This window comes from Euprymna scolopes, chromosome 7, assembly GCF_053919585.1.
Source record: "Euprymna scolopes isolate OS-2025 chromosome 7, ASM5391958v1, whole genome shotgun sequence".
Classification (NCBI taxonomy): Eukaryota; Metazoa; Mollusca; class Cephalopoda; order Sepiida; family Sepiolidae; genus Euprymna; species Euprymna scolopes.
Genome location: NC_136488.1, coordinates 25,874,103 through 25,892,202, shown reverse-complemented (window position 1 = coordinate 25,892,202; position 18,100 = coordinate 25,874,103). Strand labels below are relative to the sequence as shown.

Below are 18,100 nucleotides of genomic sequence, written 5' to 3'. Positions count from 1 at the left end.
TGTAATGTTTTGAACTCAGATTCAATTGCAGTTAAATGACTTTATAGACGATACATTTGTTTTTTTAACCCTGTAAACACATTTTTTTAATTCATTGATATTTTGTTTAAAATAATTCATATAGTTATCCATTTTTTTAAAATTAGATTTAAAATAGTGACTTTTTTTTTTAAGTGACTAAATCAAGCCATGCTTACTTGATAAAATATATCCTTAGAATTTAAAATGATAATTTCAGTATTTTTTAGATTTAAAATTATTTTTGGATGCAAAAATGTAAGATTATGAAAGACCATGTACTTACAAAACAAAATAATAAATTTTTCAACAGAGCTACTGTGGTTAAATAATCAATTGTTAACTATTCTGCACTTTCAAATAAAAATTTCCAGAGTGGAATTCAAGACACTACTGTTAAAACTCCAAAATCCGACAGAATGCTGTACAAACTTCCTACTCCAAAATTCGAGACACTGCTGTCAAAGCTTAATACTTCAAAATCTGAATCAACTCAGTTTCTGAAAAACAGACTGTTTATTCAAACCGGCAGCATTTCATTTGAATATGAGGTGACGACAAATCTTGTTACTTCAGAAGATCACCAGCATATAAATAGAAGTAGTAGTTATTATTTTTATTTATTCTTTTTGTCTGCTACTGGACACTACATGCTGCACAAAACCAGGTTTGTACCAATTTTTAAGGCAAGGGTGAAGTTGGACACCGATAGTATCACACTAATTGTTTTACTTGCTGAAATAAACCATTGGCTTCTTAATAAATGAAATTTTTTACAGTAAAATTCGATCTAATTACATCTGTCTATTAACAAGGAAGTAGTCAGCCACCTCAACAGAAATAAACTTTTTAGTGACATGCAATATGGTTTCCGTTCTGCTAGATCTACAGCAGATGTGCTGATAGTTTTATCTCATAGGATTAGTGAATTTCTTGACAAAGGCTTCTTCTCTAGGGCAATTGCTCTTGACATATCAAAGGACTTTTATAGGGTATGGCATAAAGGTTTACTTCATAAGATTTTCAGCTACCATATAGCTGGAAATGTCTTAATTATTAAATCATTTCTCTCTGATAGGTTCATAAAAGTAGTGATTGATGGGTAGAAATCGGAAGCTCACAGTATTAATGCTGGAGTTCCTCAAGGGTCCATCCTGAGCCCAACTCTCTTCCTGACCTACATCAATGATCTCCCAAAACACATACTTAGATAATTTGTTGACATCTATTCTGATGACACTACCATCTACAGCAACACATCAAAGGCTGCCTCTCCGATACTCTCTCCTTGGAGCTTGAGCATGTGGTACAATGGGGAAAGAGGTGGCTGATTACTTTTAATGCATCTAAAACCAAGTTCTTATCTTTACATTATCAATGCCCTGATCCTCATCTGACATCAATCTGACATCAATTGAAATGGAGGGCTCTCGTTTTGGAGAAGCTTCTGGGCTTGACCTTTACTCCTGATCTGAAATGGAACACGTACATCAAATCTGTTGCCAAAGTCACTGGAAGAATGGTGGGATCTTTCTACCGCTCCAGTAGATATCTTACTACTGATGCAATTCTGTATCTATATAAAAGCCAAGTACGTCCAGGGATGGAGTATCGTTGCCATATCTGGGCAGAAGCTGCTAGAAGCAGCTTATCCTGCCTTGACTTTTTCCTGCAACTTCTTTCCCACAGAAGGGGCGTTGCATGCCTGTCTTTGTTTTATCGTTATTTCCACGGCAAGTGCTCGTCTGAGCTCCCATCTATGGTCCCCCCCCCCTCGCCAATCTTTCTCGAAAAACACCCGTCTAGCTGAAACCACTGTCAATAACTTTCTCCACTCTTTAACTGTGCCTAACTCAAAACGTAGATTCCATGAACAATGCTTCTTTCTTAGAACTGCATGCCTGTGGAACTCTCTTCCGTTTACCTGTTTCCCAACTGATTACAACTTGGTTGTCTTCAAGTCCAACATAAACCAATTCTTGATGAAGCGCCCTCTTAAGTAATCCAATCTGCCAAATTCCATTAATAACAACTACTGCGATATTATTCCATTGATTACTGTACACTCAATAACCCTTATCCTCGAGTGGCCTCAGGGCTTTGATAAGTGGTGACTCCTATGTAAAAAAAAACAAAACAGTTACATCATAATTAATTCAATTTAATTTTTATATAGTCATCATACCCCTTTAAGACATGCTATTTAAGGAATTCTATAGCTCAGTGATTGCTTCAAGAGATAGTGCTATCTCTTTCCTTTGACATCATTATCTCTTTGACACTGTTCAAGATGCTGAGCCATGACATTGATATGGCAGTTTTATACAGGAAAAGATGAAGTGTGGTCTAAATAGTGACTTTATGCTAATGTCCAATAAAAAGGTTATCTAACTTCGCAATTTGTACAAAAAACAATAACGTTTTTCCATTATACAGATGGCCATAATCTAATGAATTTAAAGATTTTAACAATGTGATGTCTCGTTTTCTTTTATGGAAATACTAGCATTTCAGCCCGGCGTTGCCTGGGTGTTTGGATGTGTCTGTTAAGTTAAAAAAAAAAAAAAAAAAGTGGTAGTAGAAAGGTAGGCTCGAACCTGTACCACAAAGGAGGAAAAGAACAGGGAAAAAACCTGACGTCTATGCTGTTACGACCACCGCCAAACCGGAAGTGACATTTTAAAAAAATAAGGCTAGATAATGGAAAGGAGAGGATGACTTTCAAAAATATCGGTGAAAAAAACGACCCCCTACTTTAGAAAAGTTCCCAGTTGAAGGTGAAGATATTAATGTTTTTAGCCAATTTTTCGATATTTGTCATCTAAAAGGTCGGACTTTAAAATGATACTGATCTTGGTAAAATCCGTCGCCTCTGTCAAAAGTTTTAGGCAGACATGCAAACATACATATATACATACATACATTTATATATTGGTAACTAAAAATTTGTGATCCAAACTGATTAAAAAGCTTGTCCTATCTCTGACTACTCTTTATATCAAATTTCAAATGTTTAGACCAGAAATTGTCTGAGTAATTTGGTAGAGACTTTTTTTTTAACTTTGGCCCCTATTATGACCCCTTAACATTTATTGTTTTGGGCTCAAATCCAGTTATTTAGTTAGATCCATGTCCAAGAACCTATATCTAAAATTTCAAGTGTTTAGACCCAAAATTGTTGGAGTTTGGTAGAGTTTTCAAAGGTCAAATCGTTGAAATTTGACCCCTTAACAGCTAAATTTCTGTCTGAAAACCAATCCCAAAGATTTTCCCAAATCTCAGTACCCTGTATATCAAATTTCGAGTCTGTAGACTTAAAATTGACAGAGTTATTGCATAGGGAAATGTACACACACAGACACACAGATACACAGACGCATTCACTTTTATAGATATATAGATAGATTGCTTCATAACAAGTAACAATAAAATAGACTAAAGTTACACTAGCTTTTTTTTTTTTTTATCTAATAATCATTGTCCTAGTCTGTCTCAATCCTACATTTTAGATTTAACTCTGGAAAATTACTAAGTATATAGCTAGTTTTCTTGACATATTTGCTAAAAATCTGTTCATAGGGTGTTTGGAAAGGTTGAGGGTTATTATTGTTTAAAATTCTAACAAATAGTTTTGATGTTTTCGGTATTTTTTGTTAGTAGTAGTAGTCGTAGTATATTCATTTTTACCACTTTTATGGAACGCTCAACATTCTAAAAGCTCTTCATGCTAACTTTAGTGACATTCTGTCTAATACTTTTCAGAGTTCTAAATATTTATTATAAGTCGTATATAGATAGTAATGATATCATTTTATTTTTTTGTGACACATTCATCACTCCAGTGATGCTTCATAGCAATTATGGCGCAATTGTGGCCAACAGTTTAGGAGGTGATAAGCGTTTGTTGTTGTTCAATTGGGAATAAAAATTGATTTTTAATTCAGTTTTTAAAATCGAAGTATAAAATATTTCAGTTAAAAATGAATAAAAATGTCTGATCTTGTTGATTGTGACATGATGTTAAGGACACAAAGTAGCAAAAGTGTTTGTTAGTATGGCATTTTTTTTTATTCTTTTTAATTCTTTGATAATTTATAGGATTTACTTTTAAAAATGTTAATTAAAAGCAACATTTTCTTTTTTATTAAATAAGGAAATAATCATTGAAATGGGTAATAAATAAATTATTTGTAAATAAAATTGTTTTTTATCTTTTTTTTTTTACCAGATTTGCCATGTCTGCTGGTGTTTTGAAAAAATACAAGTGAATCGACAATGGCAGGCATGGAGACCAAAATTTTTGGCTTTAAAAGGAAGCGAAATTTACTTATTTGATACTCCACCTGTAAGTACCTTTTTTCTTTCTTTTTTGTTCTTTTTTCTTTATTTTCTCTTTCCTTTTTTTTCTTTTTCTTTTCTTTCTTTTTTCTTTTCTTTTTTCTTTATTTTTCTTTTCTTTTTCCTTCTATTTGTACCTTTTCTTTTTTTTTTGTTCTTTCTTTTATTATTATAAATGGCTGACAATGGCTTAGAATTGAATAAAGATATTTAGTCTAATTTTCCAAATAACCTACATACACACTCACAGATTTAATATTATTATAGATTCATTTTTTCTTTTAATTAATTTTTTTTTGTAGAATTAAATGATACCTCTGACATTTTTAAAGATTTTTATAATTGCTTTTACTATTTTTCTATAATTTTTTGTGATTAAGCAACAAAAGTGCAAATTCTAAATTTATTCTATAAAATCAATTTGTTCCATTTTTATCTGTTTCAATAAGTTTAATGTCAAATGCGCCCCCCCTCGCAGATGATGTTTCCTGACGTCATGCTCCATGCATCTAAAATTGTGATTTTTTTATTATTTAGATTACTATATTGATTAAACAGCAAAATTAGAAAATGTTTATCTGTTAAATTTTTAAAGAACGGGTTCGGATGAATTTAGTTTGCTATATACTCCAAAGATTTTTGATTTACAGATTTGAAATTTGGTATATAGGGTATTCAGCCAAGTGAAAAACTTTTTAATCGGTTTTCATCCGGAAAAAGGGGCTGCTAAGGAGTCAAAATTGAAAAATTGGTATTGGGGGCTGGGGGGGGGGATCATTGGATTTTTATCGATTTGTCATGAGGTTTGAAAACATTTTTTAAAGATTGTGGCAAGCTGGTTTAATGGTTATTGTGTTTGACTCATTGTCTTTAGGTTTTGGTTTCAATCTATTTATTTATTTTAAATTTATTTCTTTTAATCTTATTTTATCAAAAATGAAAGTTGTTTTTTTTTTTTCCAGGCGGATTTGAGAGACTGGAATAATTGTGAACGGGTGTCTAAAGTTTTTGAATCTATGTTTAGGATTTTAAAGGTAAATTGTCTTCACAAATTCTTATTATGGCAAAATTAGAAGATACTGGTATCTTAATGCAATCAAATTTTGTTAATTTAAAAAAAATATATATTATTATTTTTGGCAAACAATAAAAATGTTGGATCTTATCCAGAATTCCCTCATATTAAAAAATAAAAATAAAGAAAAATTTGTATAAAAACACCATTTTCTAAAAATCATAAATTGACCAAGTAATTTTATTTTTATAAAGAAAATTATTTTTAAGTTAATAACTTATGTTATAATAATAAATGGGAATTCGTAGGCATAACAATATAAATCCAGTAAGTATGAATTATTGTCGAGTTACTTCCCCACCCTTTTTTTTTTTTTTTCATAATGGCAAGCAAGATGCTCATAAAATTTTATTTTCTTATCTAAAAATAAAACTACTTGATCAATCTATGTAATTTTGGGAATATATTTTTGTTTTGTCATGGGTATATCATATAGATTGTTTATTCTCGGTTTTAAAGATAGGGGAAATTCTGGACAAGTACCAAGAAGTTGCTATTTTTTCGTTCTTTCTTTTCGTCAACATTTTTTTTTCTATTAAAAACGTTTTTTACAAATATTTTTTAAATTTTGTTTGTTTTGTTAGGACACTGAATTAACTGATGAGCGTCAACATTGCTTCACCATCCAGACAGGAACAGGTGGAAGCATTTACCTTAGTCTTGAGAGTCGTTCAGATGTTCTTCAGTTAGAGAAAGCTTGGTATCGGACCAATCATCATGCTGTCAACGTGCTTAAGGTAAGAACAATAAAAACAAGTCTGTATTTTGCGTTCTTTGTGTGTCAATATGTTACGCGATGATTGTCTTACTGATTGCATTATAATAAAACAACACTAGACGAGTACTTGATGTAAATTAGTATTAGTTGAAGTTTCAAGTTAAGCTTTGTGTGTGTGTGTGCGTGTGATACTGTTATGTAGCATAGAAAGGGGAACCTCAAACATTATTCGTCGCTAAATGTCTGGTCGCACCAATCTCCAGCAATTTTCTTCTTGACTGTATTTATTCTCACCTGGCTTCAACTCCAATATCTTCAATCTCTCTCGGAGAACTTCTGAGCCACTAACTGTCCAAAACTGGACACTGTCTGCAACTGTCGCAAACTCAAGATTGTCTGTAAACTGTGCCTAACTGTCATAAACTGTCACAAAAGTGATTGCTATTCTTAAAATTGGCATTAACTAACTTTAAATAGATTGACCTTTATTGTCCGGTCTTTTTGTCTCAAATCACTGTTCAGCTTTCTTTTGTGTGCCTTAGTAAACAACTTCATATACCTTTGTTCTGTTGATAAATTTATTTACTCTTCTTTGTTAGATTTTTTTCCTTTTTTTTTTTTTACTTGCTAACATGGGAGGGGTGACATATATTTTTATGAAGTTTAACTCTAACGCACATGTAACGTTGGACAAGATGATGAGGTGATGTATTAGCAAAGAAAAAAAATTCTTTTGCAAAGCAAATTTTCCAGAGGAAATGAATTTTATTTGGGGATAAATCAAGGAATCAGCATCCAATACACTAACAAAGTATGGGAGTATGAGATGGAAAGAAGTGTTTAAAAATTTGAAGGTTTGAAGCAGAGAAAATAAGTGAATGAAGGCAGAAGAGAAAACACAGAATGATGTTGGAGGATTACTGTCAATCACCGATACATGATATATGGGTTTTGTTTAAGTCAGCTTGGAATTTAAACACATAGTATGTTTAGTGACCATAACTAATAATGGTTACATATCTAGCCATTCAATAATATCTAGCTGTATATATATATATATATATATATATATATATATATATATATATATATTGGAAATCGCAGCATCTATGTTTATGCTGAACATCTACAGAATGCCAACATAAATGTATTACATATGAATTCCCCCGTATTAAAAAATAAAAATAAAGAAAAATCTGTATAAAAATACCATTTGGCATACATACATACATACATACATACATACATACATACATACATATATATATATATATATATATATATATATATATGCACACACACAGAGGATGAGCCAGAAGCAGAAAATGTTTGAAGCATTTTCATTACTAATGATTACTATATTGTCCAATTTCTACTGTACACTCTTTAACCCTTATCCTCGAGTGGCCTTTTGGCCTTGATAATGTGGTGATGCCTGTGTAAAAAAAAAAAAAAAAAAAAAAGCATAAAATCTCATCATCATTTCCGTCGTACTTCAAGATGCTTCACCACCAAATCTACACGACTTCTCCAGTTCACTCAATCTGGCATGACAGTTTGCAGGTCCTGCGTAAAAGGCAGACCTCAAAGCTGTGTAAATCAAGAAGGGAAACAGTCTGAGCTCTTGCGTTGATAAATAGCATTTAACTTTCATTAATGTAATTGTCTTTACTGTCCACCTACTTTTATATAATTAAAATTACAAAGTTAAATATTATGTTTATATTTTTGGGATTCACTCCATTTACACATTGGATTATAAAGTATTTATTTTGAGCCTGGCAGTGTATAACTTGATTGTTTTATATTTTTTAATTTAATTGACTTTTTGAACTCTATTATATTCCATTCACACCTTGGATTGCAGTTTCTTCTGTTTGAACACTGACATGTACAACTTCATTGATTATTTTTTATGGAATTCAACTGATTTTTTGAATTTAAATATAATCCATTCACACTTTGAGTTCTAGATTTTTGTTCTTGAATCTTACAGAGTACAACTTAATTTATTGGTTAATTATTTGATATTTTTTATTTTGACTCTTTCATTTTATTCTATTGAAAATGCTTTTTATATGCTTTCAAATTTATGCGAATCAATGATACATTTTTTTAGTAGTCTTTATCCTCTGATGAAAAGAGTCTATCTTCGAAAATCCATGCATTATGGATTTTGCTTGTTTGAACTTTTGATGGATTAGTAGATACTGTAATTTATTCAATTTTTATTTTCATTATCAATTTTTCTTGTTTATATATATATATACACACACACACACACAGAGGATTTGATGCAGTTTTGTCAACTAGTTTTGGAATCTGACTCACAGACAAAGATACTCAATTATTATATAAATGTTCACTAAATAGTTTTGTAATTATCTTTCTAAAATCAAAACTATTTTTTTTTGTAATCAAAGCATCAAAACGATTTTATAAATTCAAGGCATTGTGATCCAAGATAGTTTGATAAACTCTAGCTTATCAAATATATTTATTGTTGCAAATATTTTATTTTTCAGAGTAAAACATTTGGCTGTAATTGGAGAAGTCGCCTGTCTGGATTGACCCTTGACATTCATGTTGGTTTTTCATTGTATGACAGTGAGACTCGGGTGAGTAGCAAATAGCCAATCAAATTTCTGCATCTTGATCATCTCTCTTATAATCGAAACTAAAACATTTAGCTCTCCAGTGGTATTTGCTACCATATGACCTAAGGACAGATGGATATCAAAACTTAACAGTTTCATTTATAAATGCATATTTGTGCATGCATAGAGGAGCATTTTAAGTCGTCTTACACCTGCCAAGTTCCAATCTTGACCACTAAGCAGTTATTGAATTTGTTCCACACGTCTGAATCTCCTATATATAAAGTTTCAAGTCTGTAAATGAGAAATTGGCAGAGTGGTTAGTAGAGACCATTCCACACGCTCACACAGACAAAGGTCACTTATATACATACTCAACTAGCAATAATTATCACTTCTTACACTGATGGTTGTGTAAGCACGAAACACTAGTGTTTGTAAATAAAAAAAGTAATTGCTAATATTTATTTTAAAATATATATGATGATGATTGCTGCATCTTTCCAGATGATCGCCGTCACATTGAGTTCTCTCAATCTTGTCGTCCATGCCATCTCAGATGACTCTGCACTCCCGCTGCAGATATGCCATACAAATTGAGCAATTTCCATTGAGTTGACTTCCTCTGGAGGTTGAAGGGTTTTCCTATGAATAATGTCTTCACATGTCAATGTCACATGTCTTCTCAGACCAGCAGGAGACTTGCAAACTTTGCTGCATGTTACACAGATCATTTGGTTCGGACTAATAGGTGCAAAGTTTACCTGAACAGGAGTTTTGTGCGACTTAATGTGGTTGATGTAGCCAGCTTTTGACAAAAGCACTCATTCACAAGTGTTGCATTTCCAGCTCTGTGTCTCATGGTTAAGACCATCAATTAAACCTTTGTGAAGCTCTCATTTCAGATTGCTGTGTGTTTGCTTTCTTTTCTCTAGAGCATCACAACTTTCACGTACAAGCTTTCGCCACTTCATACACATATATATCCCTTCTTTTCTTCTCTTTTCACTATTTACATAATAAAATAATAATTGTAATCAAAATGTAGTGACCGTTGTTTCTAAATCTTATTTATCCTTGTTGGAATTATCAATGTGAGATGGATTTTAACTGCAATCATGTTACAATACTGTGAAAGTTGTAAGAGTTATCTCCTTTTTGACGGCTCCAGATTTCTGCTTATTTTTCAGTGATGTAAGGTTTATGTAATGGAGTTGCTTCTCTTTATTTAAGGTTTTAAGTAACTTGGAGGTACCTTCCCTTTGACTGTTTATAAAAACGAGTATATAACATGTACCTTTTCTTTTCATGTATAATCATGTAAATAAACAGATTTGTCTCTCTGCGTCTCTGTGTGTAAGGCTAAAAACATGTTACGTTGTTAATTGATTTATTTCTTTTTGTCAACCGTTGATATGACTTCCCATATGAATTTTATTTGAAGCAAGAAAGGTATGTTTTTTTTTTTAATTTAATTCATAATTACAAAGGTTATCAATTAACATACAATCCTCTCATCTTGTTCCACTACACTAGGCTCTAGAGAGATTTAAGGAGGTTGATAGTAGTAAGAACTTATCTTTTATTTGTGCTTTTAAACTTAGCTATGTTCCATTATTTCAGATTCAGATTATTCTAATCATTCATGATTAGTTATTCACTACCAATAGTCATTAGTTAGACCAGATATTATGTACACGTGATTACTAAAGATTATGTATCATATAATTTGAGAAATTCTACAATTTTATTGTTCTTCCATTCCAGAATTACATGTGGACCTACCGATTTTCCCAATTGAAAGGATCATCGGATGATGGCAAATCCAAACTGAAATTACTTTTCCAAAATGATTCCACAAAATTGATTGAAACAAGGGTAAGCAAAGAAAATATGGACATTTCACATTTCATTCATTCAAAATCGAGAAGTTTTTTTGTTTTTTTATTTTTTTTTTACAAGGTGATCACCACTTATCAAGGCCCAGAAACCACTCAGGGATAAGGGTTATTGCATGTACAGTACCTTAGTGTGAGGGTTTAATAAAAATGTCTACTTAAGGGGGCGGTTCATCAGGAATTTGTTTACGTTGGACTTGAAGACATCCAGGTTGTAGTCAGGTGGGAAGCAAGCAGACGGAACAGAGTTCCACAGGCATGCAGTTCTAAGAAAGAAGCTTTGTTCATGGAATCTATGTTTTGATTTAGGCACAGATAAAGAGTGGGGAAAATTTTTGACAGTGGTTTCAGCTAGACGGGTGTTTTTTGTAAAAGATTTGCGAGGGGGGACTAGAGATTGGGGCTCAGACGAGCACCTGCCATGGAAATAATGATAAAACAAAGACAGGCTCGCAACGTCTCTTCTGTGGGAGAGAGGTTGTAGGAAAGAGAAAAGGGCATCCCCTACTAAACCACGAAGTCTATTTTGTACTCTGTTAAGGCAGGATAGGATGTTTTAGTTTACTATCATGTGAGCTGCATAAATAAAAAAATTCATCCGTACATTTGTAGTATCTACTTGATGTAGGGATACAATGAAGTCATTTTAGTTTTTAATTTTTATTAAAACTTGAGGTAGATGACTCCTACAATATTCTTCAATGTCTCTGCTATAAGTAAGTGGCTGTAGAAAACAGAAGAGATCATTCTCCACTAGATTGCAAAGTGGATTTCATACTTTGTCAGTGGCACACTCCCAAATGTAGAAGCGGAACTTCCAAACCAAATCCTGGTGCTACCAGATCAGGCTGTCTGAATATTGGTTTCCTTACACAAATGCATCATACATTAAAACATTTTTTTTTTGTCCTCTAAACCTTTGCATAACTTAACATTGTTCTGCAAAGTAAAAACAAAAGCCACTCCCCCTCCCTCTCCTTGTATTTTTAGTAGTAGAGTAATACTTGATGCGAATTTTAGTGTTGTTTTTTTTTTACTCGTGAGTCAGCATTTATTAAGGCCCAAAGGTCACTTGAGGATAAGGGTAAATGAAGGTGACAGTGTAATAATCGTTAATAGTGTAAATTGGATAGAATTTGATTATTTATAGGGATGGCTCAACAAAGAAAAATAATGCATATAATTATCTGAACATTTTTTAACAAATAAAAGATTTTAGTGTGTTAAATTATTTAAGAATAAAAAAAAGTATTTTATTAAATATTTTAACATATTTTATTTATTTATTAAAGAGTATAAAGTACACCTTCATGGTTCCCCATTCACGGAACCACACATTCACACGTTAGGTTTTCAGTCCTATTGTATTGTATGACAGTATATTGGGTTATCATCATAATGTCATAAAAACGAATGCTCAGTAAGCAGTGTTGCCATTTTAGCGGTTTTCCTGCTAAATCTGGAGATTTTGTTTTGAATTTAGCAGATAAATTTTAGATCTAGCAGCTAGTGTTTTTTTCTTTTATCTTAAATCTGGAGGATTTCATTTGCCAAATAAGGTTTGAAGAATTTAAAGCCGAAAAAAATTACAAACATTAATTAGCTTGGAGGATATACACACCAGACAGTGACCAGATTAAAAAAAAAGTTCAGTGTTTTAATTCTTAACTGTAAACTGTATTAATAATGAAATTGCAGATGGGGAGGGAGGTAAAGAACATCGTCCTCACGAATAGTGAGAGGATAGTATTGTGCTTTTATTAAAATCAACTTGAAACATTAAGCAAATTCTTTAAATATTTAAAACGTTTGCTTTTCCTTTTTTCTATTGGTGTTTTTGTTTGACTTTGCAAGTTTAAGTATGTTTTTTTTTTAATTTTTTGTTTGTTTAGTATTTATATTGTATTGTAGACAAATGAAAATTTCAGTTCCAACTAAATTAAAAGGAAAACTCGTTGATATACTTATATATCAAGCAAAAATAGGTATCTACACTAAAGAATTATGAAAAATTATCCTGTAGAATTTTAATTAAAAATGAAAATTTGTTTTATCATATTTTGCTGATGTGCAGAAATCCTGCAAAACAAGGGGAAATAAGTCAGTCTGTCATTTAACATTTAATAATGAATGGTGAATCGGTAAAATATGAAAATTTCTTTTTATTTTTAATTAAACTTCTACTCGATTATTTGCATAACATGTAAGTATATCAAATAGTTTTTATGTGGAATGCGATTTTCACTTGTTCAATATTATGTAATCGCCTTTTTTTTTTTGTTTAGTATTGTTTTGTTGAAAAATATCCATAAAAGTATGAATAAAATAAAATTGAAAAACATGATAATGTGCAGTTGTGGTGAGAAAACCTTCATTTGTGATAGTTGTATTAAGAATGGCCTCTGATGAAGGTCGAATCTTGGTTGTTGACACAGTTACTGCACTCTGATCTTAATAAAAGCACAATACATTGTCTTTCAATTCCTGTCAAGTTTCACACAATTATCCATCTAGTTTCTGTTCGTTTTTTTTTGTTTATTCGTCTGTCTTTGCTTACAGATTTTGTTTTTATATTTAGCTATAAATTAATTTTCTATGTATCTTCAGCTCTTCAAAAACTTAGCCTAGTCTAATCAGAATAAATAGGTAATGCCAATTTGATAGCTTAGTCCTCTTCAGTTTTTTCCTTTATTTTTTTTTGGGGGGGGGGGAGGCTCTTTCTTTTTTTCTGTTTTTCTATCTTATGCATTTATGGAAGTTTGTGATTTTGTCTAGAATTCCCCCATATATATATATATTAAAAAATAAATAAATAAATAAACATCTGGATGATGTATGTGTCTGATGGAACGAAAATGTCATATTCCAAAAATCAGGTAAATTAATCAAGTAGCTTTATTTTTAAAAAAGAAAATCAAAATTTATGAGTAAAAGCAATGGTTTCGTGTCACTATCTTCAAGAAACAAGAGCAGATAACTCTATGACCATCATCGTTTACCCAAGGAGAGTTACGTGGTTGAGGAATGTCCTGGGAAGGACAACCGGTTCCACTGGGAAATAAATGATATCAAGTGGTAGGGACATGGATGATAGAAACATCAATGGGTCGATATCGCATCAACTAAAACTGGCTGGCATGGGTCTCTTCTTGAGTCTTCTTTGCGTCGTTACAGGTAGCGTTTCTATCATCGGCAGTAAATGGCAAGGATCGCTTTCCTGAAATGAATGCTGTTGCTGCAGATAGAATGCTTGTATAAATAGGGAAGAAAGGCATTTTTATAAAAATATAATTCTCTTATGTAACACTGGAGGAGCATATTTAGTTAAGACCTGTTGAGACCCGATGTGTGCAGGCAAACTACTATGTGCGTCCGTCATGCACAAGATCCAAGCTTCGACTGTTTAAAAACAATACAATTATAGTTCAATTCTGCTCTCTTTCAATAAGGTGAGAGAATGAGAGAAAGAGAGACAGTCATACATAACTTTTGGACATAGTTTAGTTTTTGTAGGCCTCGATGACAAGTTCTTTTGGGTTTGACCTTTTGAATTCTAGGGTCTCAGATCGTGTTGACTTGGTTGAATTGACCTTTACTCCTGATCTTAAATGGAATACGTACATCAAATCTGTTGCCAAGGCCGCTGGAAAAATGGTGGGATCCTTCTATCGATCCAGTAGATATCTCACTGCTGATGCAATTCTCTATCTATATAAGAGCCAGATACGTCCAAAGATGGAATACTATTGCCACATATGGGCAGGAGCTGCTAGAAAAGACTTGTCCTGCCTTAATAAGGTTCAAAATAGACTTTGTGGCCTGGTGGGAGATGTCCTTTTCTCTTCCCTGCAACCTCTATCTCACAGAAGAGATGTTGCGAGTTTGTCTCTGCTTTATCGTTATTTTCATGGAAAGTGTTCGACTGAGCTTCAATCTATGGTCCCCCCTCGCCAAACTTTCACATGAAACACTCGACTAGCTGAAAACACTATCAATAATTCTCCCCACTCTTTATCTGTGCCTAAACCTAAACATAGATTCCATGATCAAAGCTTCTTTCTTAGAACTGCACGCCTGTGGAATTTTTTTCCTGCTTTCCAGCTGTCTATAATATGGTTGTCTTCAAGTCCAACGTGAACAAGTTTCTGATGAGCCGTTCCACTTAAGTTAACAAATTTACTGAACTTCCATTACTATCGATTACTATATTGTCCTTTTGACTACTCTACACTCTTTAACTCTTATCCTTGAGTGGCCTATCGGCCTTGATAAGTTGTCATGTTTTTCTCGACAATAACGCATTTCTTTCTTGCCTTCCCACAAGCACAAGTTAGATATAAGGTTTATTAACGTAGAAATCCCAATTCTCCCAAAAGGGAGCTTCTTCATTGTGCCACAACTCCACAATAATTCAAACTTGTGAGATCAGCCTTGTAATGCCCACAAGTTCCCATTAATCGATTAAAAATGATTTTCTTTATAAGAATAAAACTATGTGATCAATTTATGTGATTTTTGGAATATGATCTTTTTATTGTCATGGGTACATGCATCATAAAGATTTTTCTGAAGTTTTGTTTGCACTAAGGGAATTCTAGACAACCACCAAAGTTTGTATTCGAGCCACTAGTGCTTGTCCACATTAAAGATCTTTTAAACGAACACATTTCAGGTGAAAACATTATTGTGTACTTACATGTCGTGGCGGAATTAGTACAAATTTTTAAAAATTACATAAAATTATCTAGTAGAAAATAATTACATGTAAAAATAAAATTTATCGAATTATTGAGTTTTATTGTATGTTTTAATGTGGATGAGTTGTTCAAACAATTCAGTATGGTAAACAAGGGAGATAACCCTTGGTTTAAATTAATGGTCTGCCACCTTTAAATACTTATCTAGGAATGTAATTATAGCCTGTGGCACATCATCTACCAAATTATTTTCGTAATTTTTGGAATTTATACTAATTTCGTCATGACATGTAAGTACATAATAATGGTTTCACCTGAAATGCGTAGGTTTAAAAGATTACCAATGTAAACAAGTATCGAGCCACTTATTGAAATTTTGTATTCTGCATGTCTACAACTGTTGTCACTGTGGGTTTAATTTTATGAGACTGGGCTACTTTTCAGAAGAAGCAGAGAAAAAAAAAATACTGGTCATCTGTAATGCTAATAAATGCTTGTTAGGGATTTTAACTTTTAAATATCTCTGCTAAATAATTGTCGACTCTTTATTTATGTCCCCTTTCTCTTTTTACAGGAAATTGAATGCACCAGTCTTCAGACACTTTTATTTTGTATTCATGCTTTCCTGTCGGCGAAACTTGCTTCAGTTGATCCAGCATTTTTGCAAAACTTCTGACCCTATCCGAAAGAAGAATCACAATTTTCTGAAATGGCTACCCCGTCAACGTCGACAGCAGGAGCAGCGAACTCCTAGTGCAATCGATTATCTCTCTCGCATTAGCGGCAGACTTTTTCCCCATTGACAGAGATTCGTCTGTGCCCTACAGATTTGTGGAAATATGATCATGGTCCGAAGAAGAAGAAGGAAAGAAAGATGCTTTAACTAATCATCACCAGAATCAAGAAAATACTTGTGTTCCTCTATATTTTTGTAGAAATTATAATCAAAACTTGTTTTCAGAGAAAAAAAACAAAAAAAAAAAACAGGAACCGTGTTTTTTGTGAAACATTTTTCATTTTTTTTTATTTTTTTTAAAATGCATTTTTTTTTTTTTTTTTTTTTTTTTTTTTACCAATTTTGGTTGTGAAATTCAACCATATCTAAAGATGGCAAAAAATATTTTTTAGAAAGCGCTTGGTCAGTATATAAAGTTTTTAAACAAATGCATTTCAGGTAAAAACACAATTATGTACTTACATGGCATCTCGAAATTAGTATAAATTCTAAAAATAACAAAAAATGATTCAATAGAAAGATAAGTAAAAATAGAATTTACCAAATAATCGAGTTTTACCATATGTTTTAATATGGAAGACTTGTGTGACCAATTGTGTGACAAACCGACTTATCTCCCTTGCTTTCCTTGAAATCTACCGTTGAAAAAATATCTGACCACTAGTCTCTATGATTTTTTTTTTTTTCCAAAAAATAGATCTCGCACATTTTCTATATTAATTTCAACATGACATGCAAGTATGTGATAGTGTTCTTATCTGAAATGTATTTCTTTGAAAACCCCGGTATACTGCACAAACACCAAAAAAAAATTAAAAATACAAGAGATAGGGCAGTGCCATGATCGTATTCTAGTCACTTTTATCACAGAATTATTAGCAAACATTAAAAAAAAAAAAAAAATGCATTCATCACAAAAAATTGATTTCAGAAAGAAACAATGGCTGTTGAATATCTGGAATTACATATTACAAAAAAAAAAAAACAAACTTGCAGGAAATTTACTTTTGAGGGAACAAATAATCCCGATTTTCATGAGACATCTCTCTAAAAAAAACTAAAAAAAAACAAAACATCATGTCTGATGGCGCATAAAGCATTTACCATATTCATCTAGATTTGTAGTGATTAAATGACACAACTTTATTTTTTAAAAGAAGAAAATAAACATTTTTTGTTTATTAAATAATGCATGAAATTCATCGGAATCCAGTGATGTCCAACTTGAGTTTAAGTGATGTTGTATTCAAGTTAAGTTGTCTAGCAACAGGAGTCGCAATTAACATATATAAGTTTTCAAAATATATATGGCATTTAAGCTGCACAGATTTCTCAGGCTATTGCAATACTGAAAATATTTACATAAAATTTTATATAGGTACATAAAAAAAAAATTATTTATATATATATATATATATATATATATATATCGATTCTCATAAGTAACTAATTATTTTTAAATTGAATCATTGTAGCACTTCAGTTGTTTAATGCAGTAGAAAATAGAATGGCTAAATGAAAACTTGGGTTATTGTCCAGAATCCACCCATATTAAAAAGAAAAACAAAATTAAAAGAAAAATGTGTAAAATGTATGTACCCATGATGAAACAAAAATATCATATTCCAAAAAGTCACATATTTATCAAGTAGTTTTATTTTTAAATAAGAAAATTAAATTTTATGAGTAACCAAAGAGCGGCTGTCTTGTCTGCCGTTTTGAAAACAATCTCAATAAACAAAAGCAAAAAACAAACAAAGGGAGATAAATAACTCAACAATAATTCAAACTTGCGAGAATTATATTGTAATGCCTATGAATTCTCATTAATCAATTAAAAATGATTTTTTAAATTTTTTTTATAAAAATAAAAATACTTGATCAATTTATGTAACTTTCGGAATATGATATTTTCATTTAATCACAAGTACATACACCATACAGATTTTTCTTGATAGAAGAAAAAGAAATATCTAAATATTCTAACAGGAAAATTCCCAAAACAAATCAACTTTTAATAATA

At 31.8% G+C, this 18,100-nt stretch overlaps 1 protein-coding gene across 4 annotated transcripts in view; it reads left to right on the top strand.

Moving 5' to 3' along the window:
* Positions 1-16,202, top strand: part of LOC145279663 (gamma-1-syntrophin-like) — a 686,561-nt gene extending 670,359 nt beyond the window's left edge. For all 4 annotated transcript variants that reach the window (XM_080130906.1, XM_080130908.1, XM_080130909.1 and 1 more), the window contains 6 exons: positions 4,247-4,363; positions 5,319-5,390; positions 6,016-6,168; positions 8,675-8,767; positions 10,514-10,624; positions 15,916-16,202. In XM_080130906.1, the coding sequence (XP_079987032.1) occupies positions 4,247-4,363; positions 5,319-5,390; positions 6,016-6,168; positions 8,675-8,767; positions 10,514-10,624; positions 15,916-16,017 (648 nt within the window). In that variant the 3' untranslated portion in view covers positions 16,018-16,202. The remainder of the gene's footprint in view (positions 1-4,246; positions 4,364-5,318; positions 5,391-6,015; positions 6,169-8,674; positions 8,768-10,513; positions 10,625-15,915) is intronic.
* Positions 16,203-18,100: the final 1,898 nt, after the last annotated feature.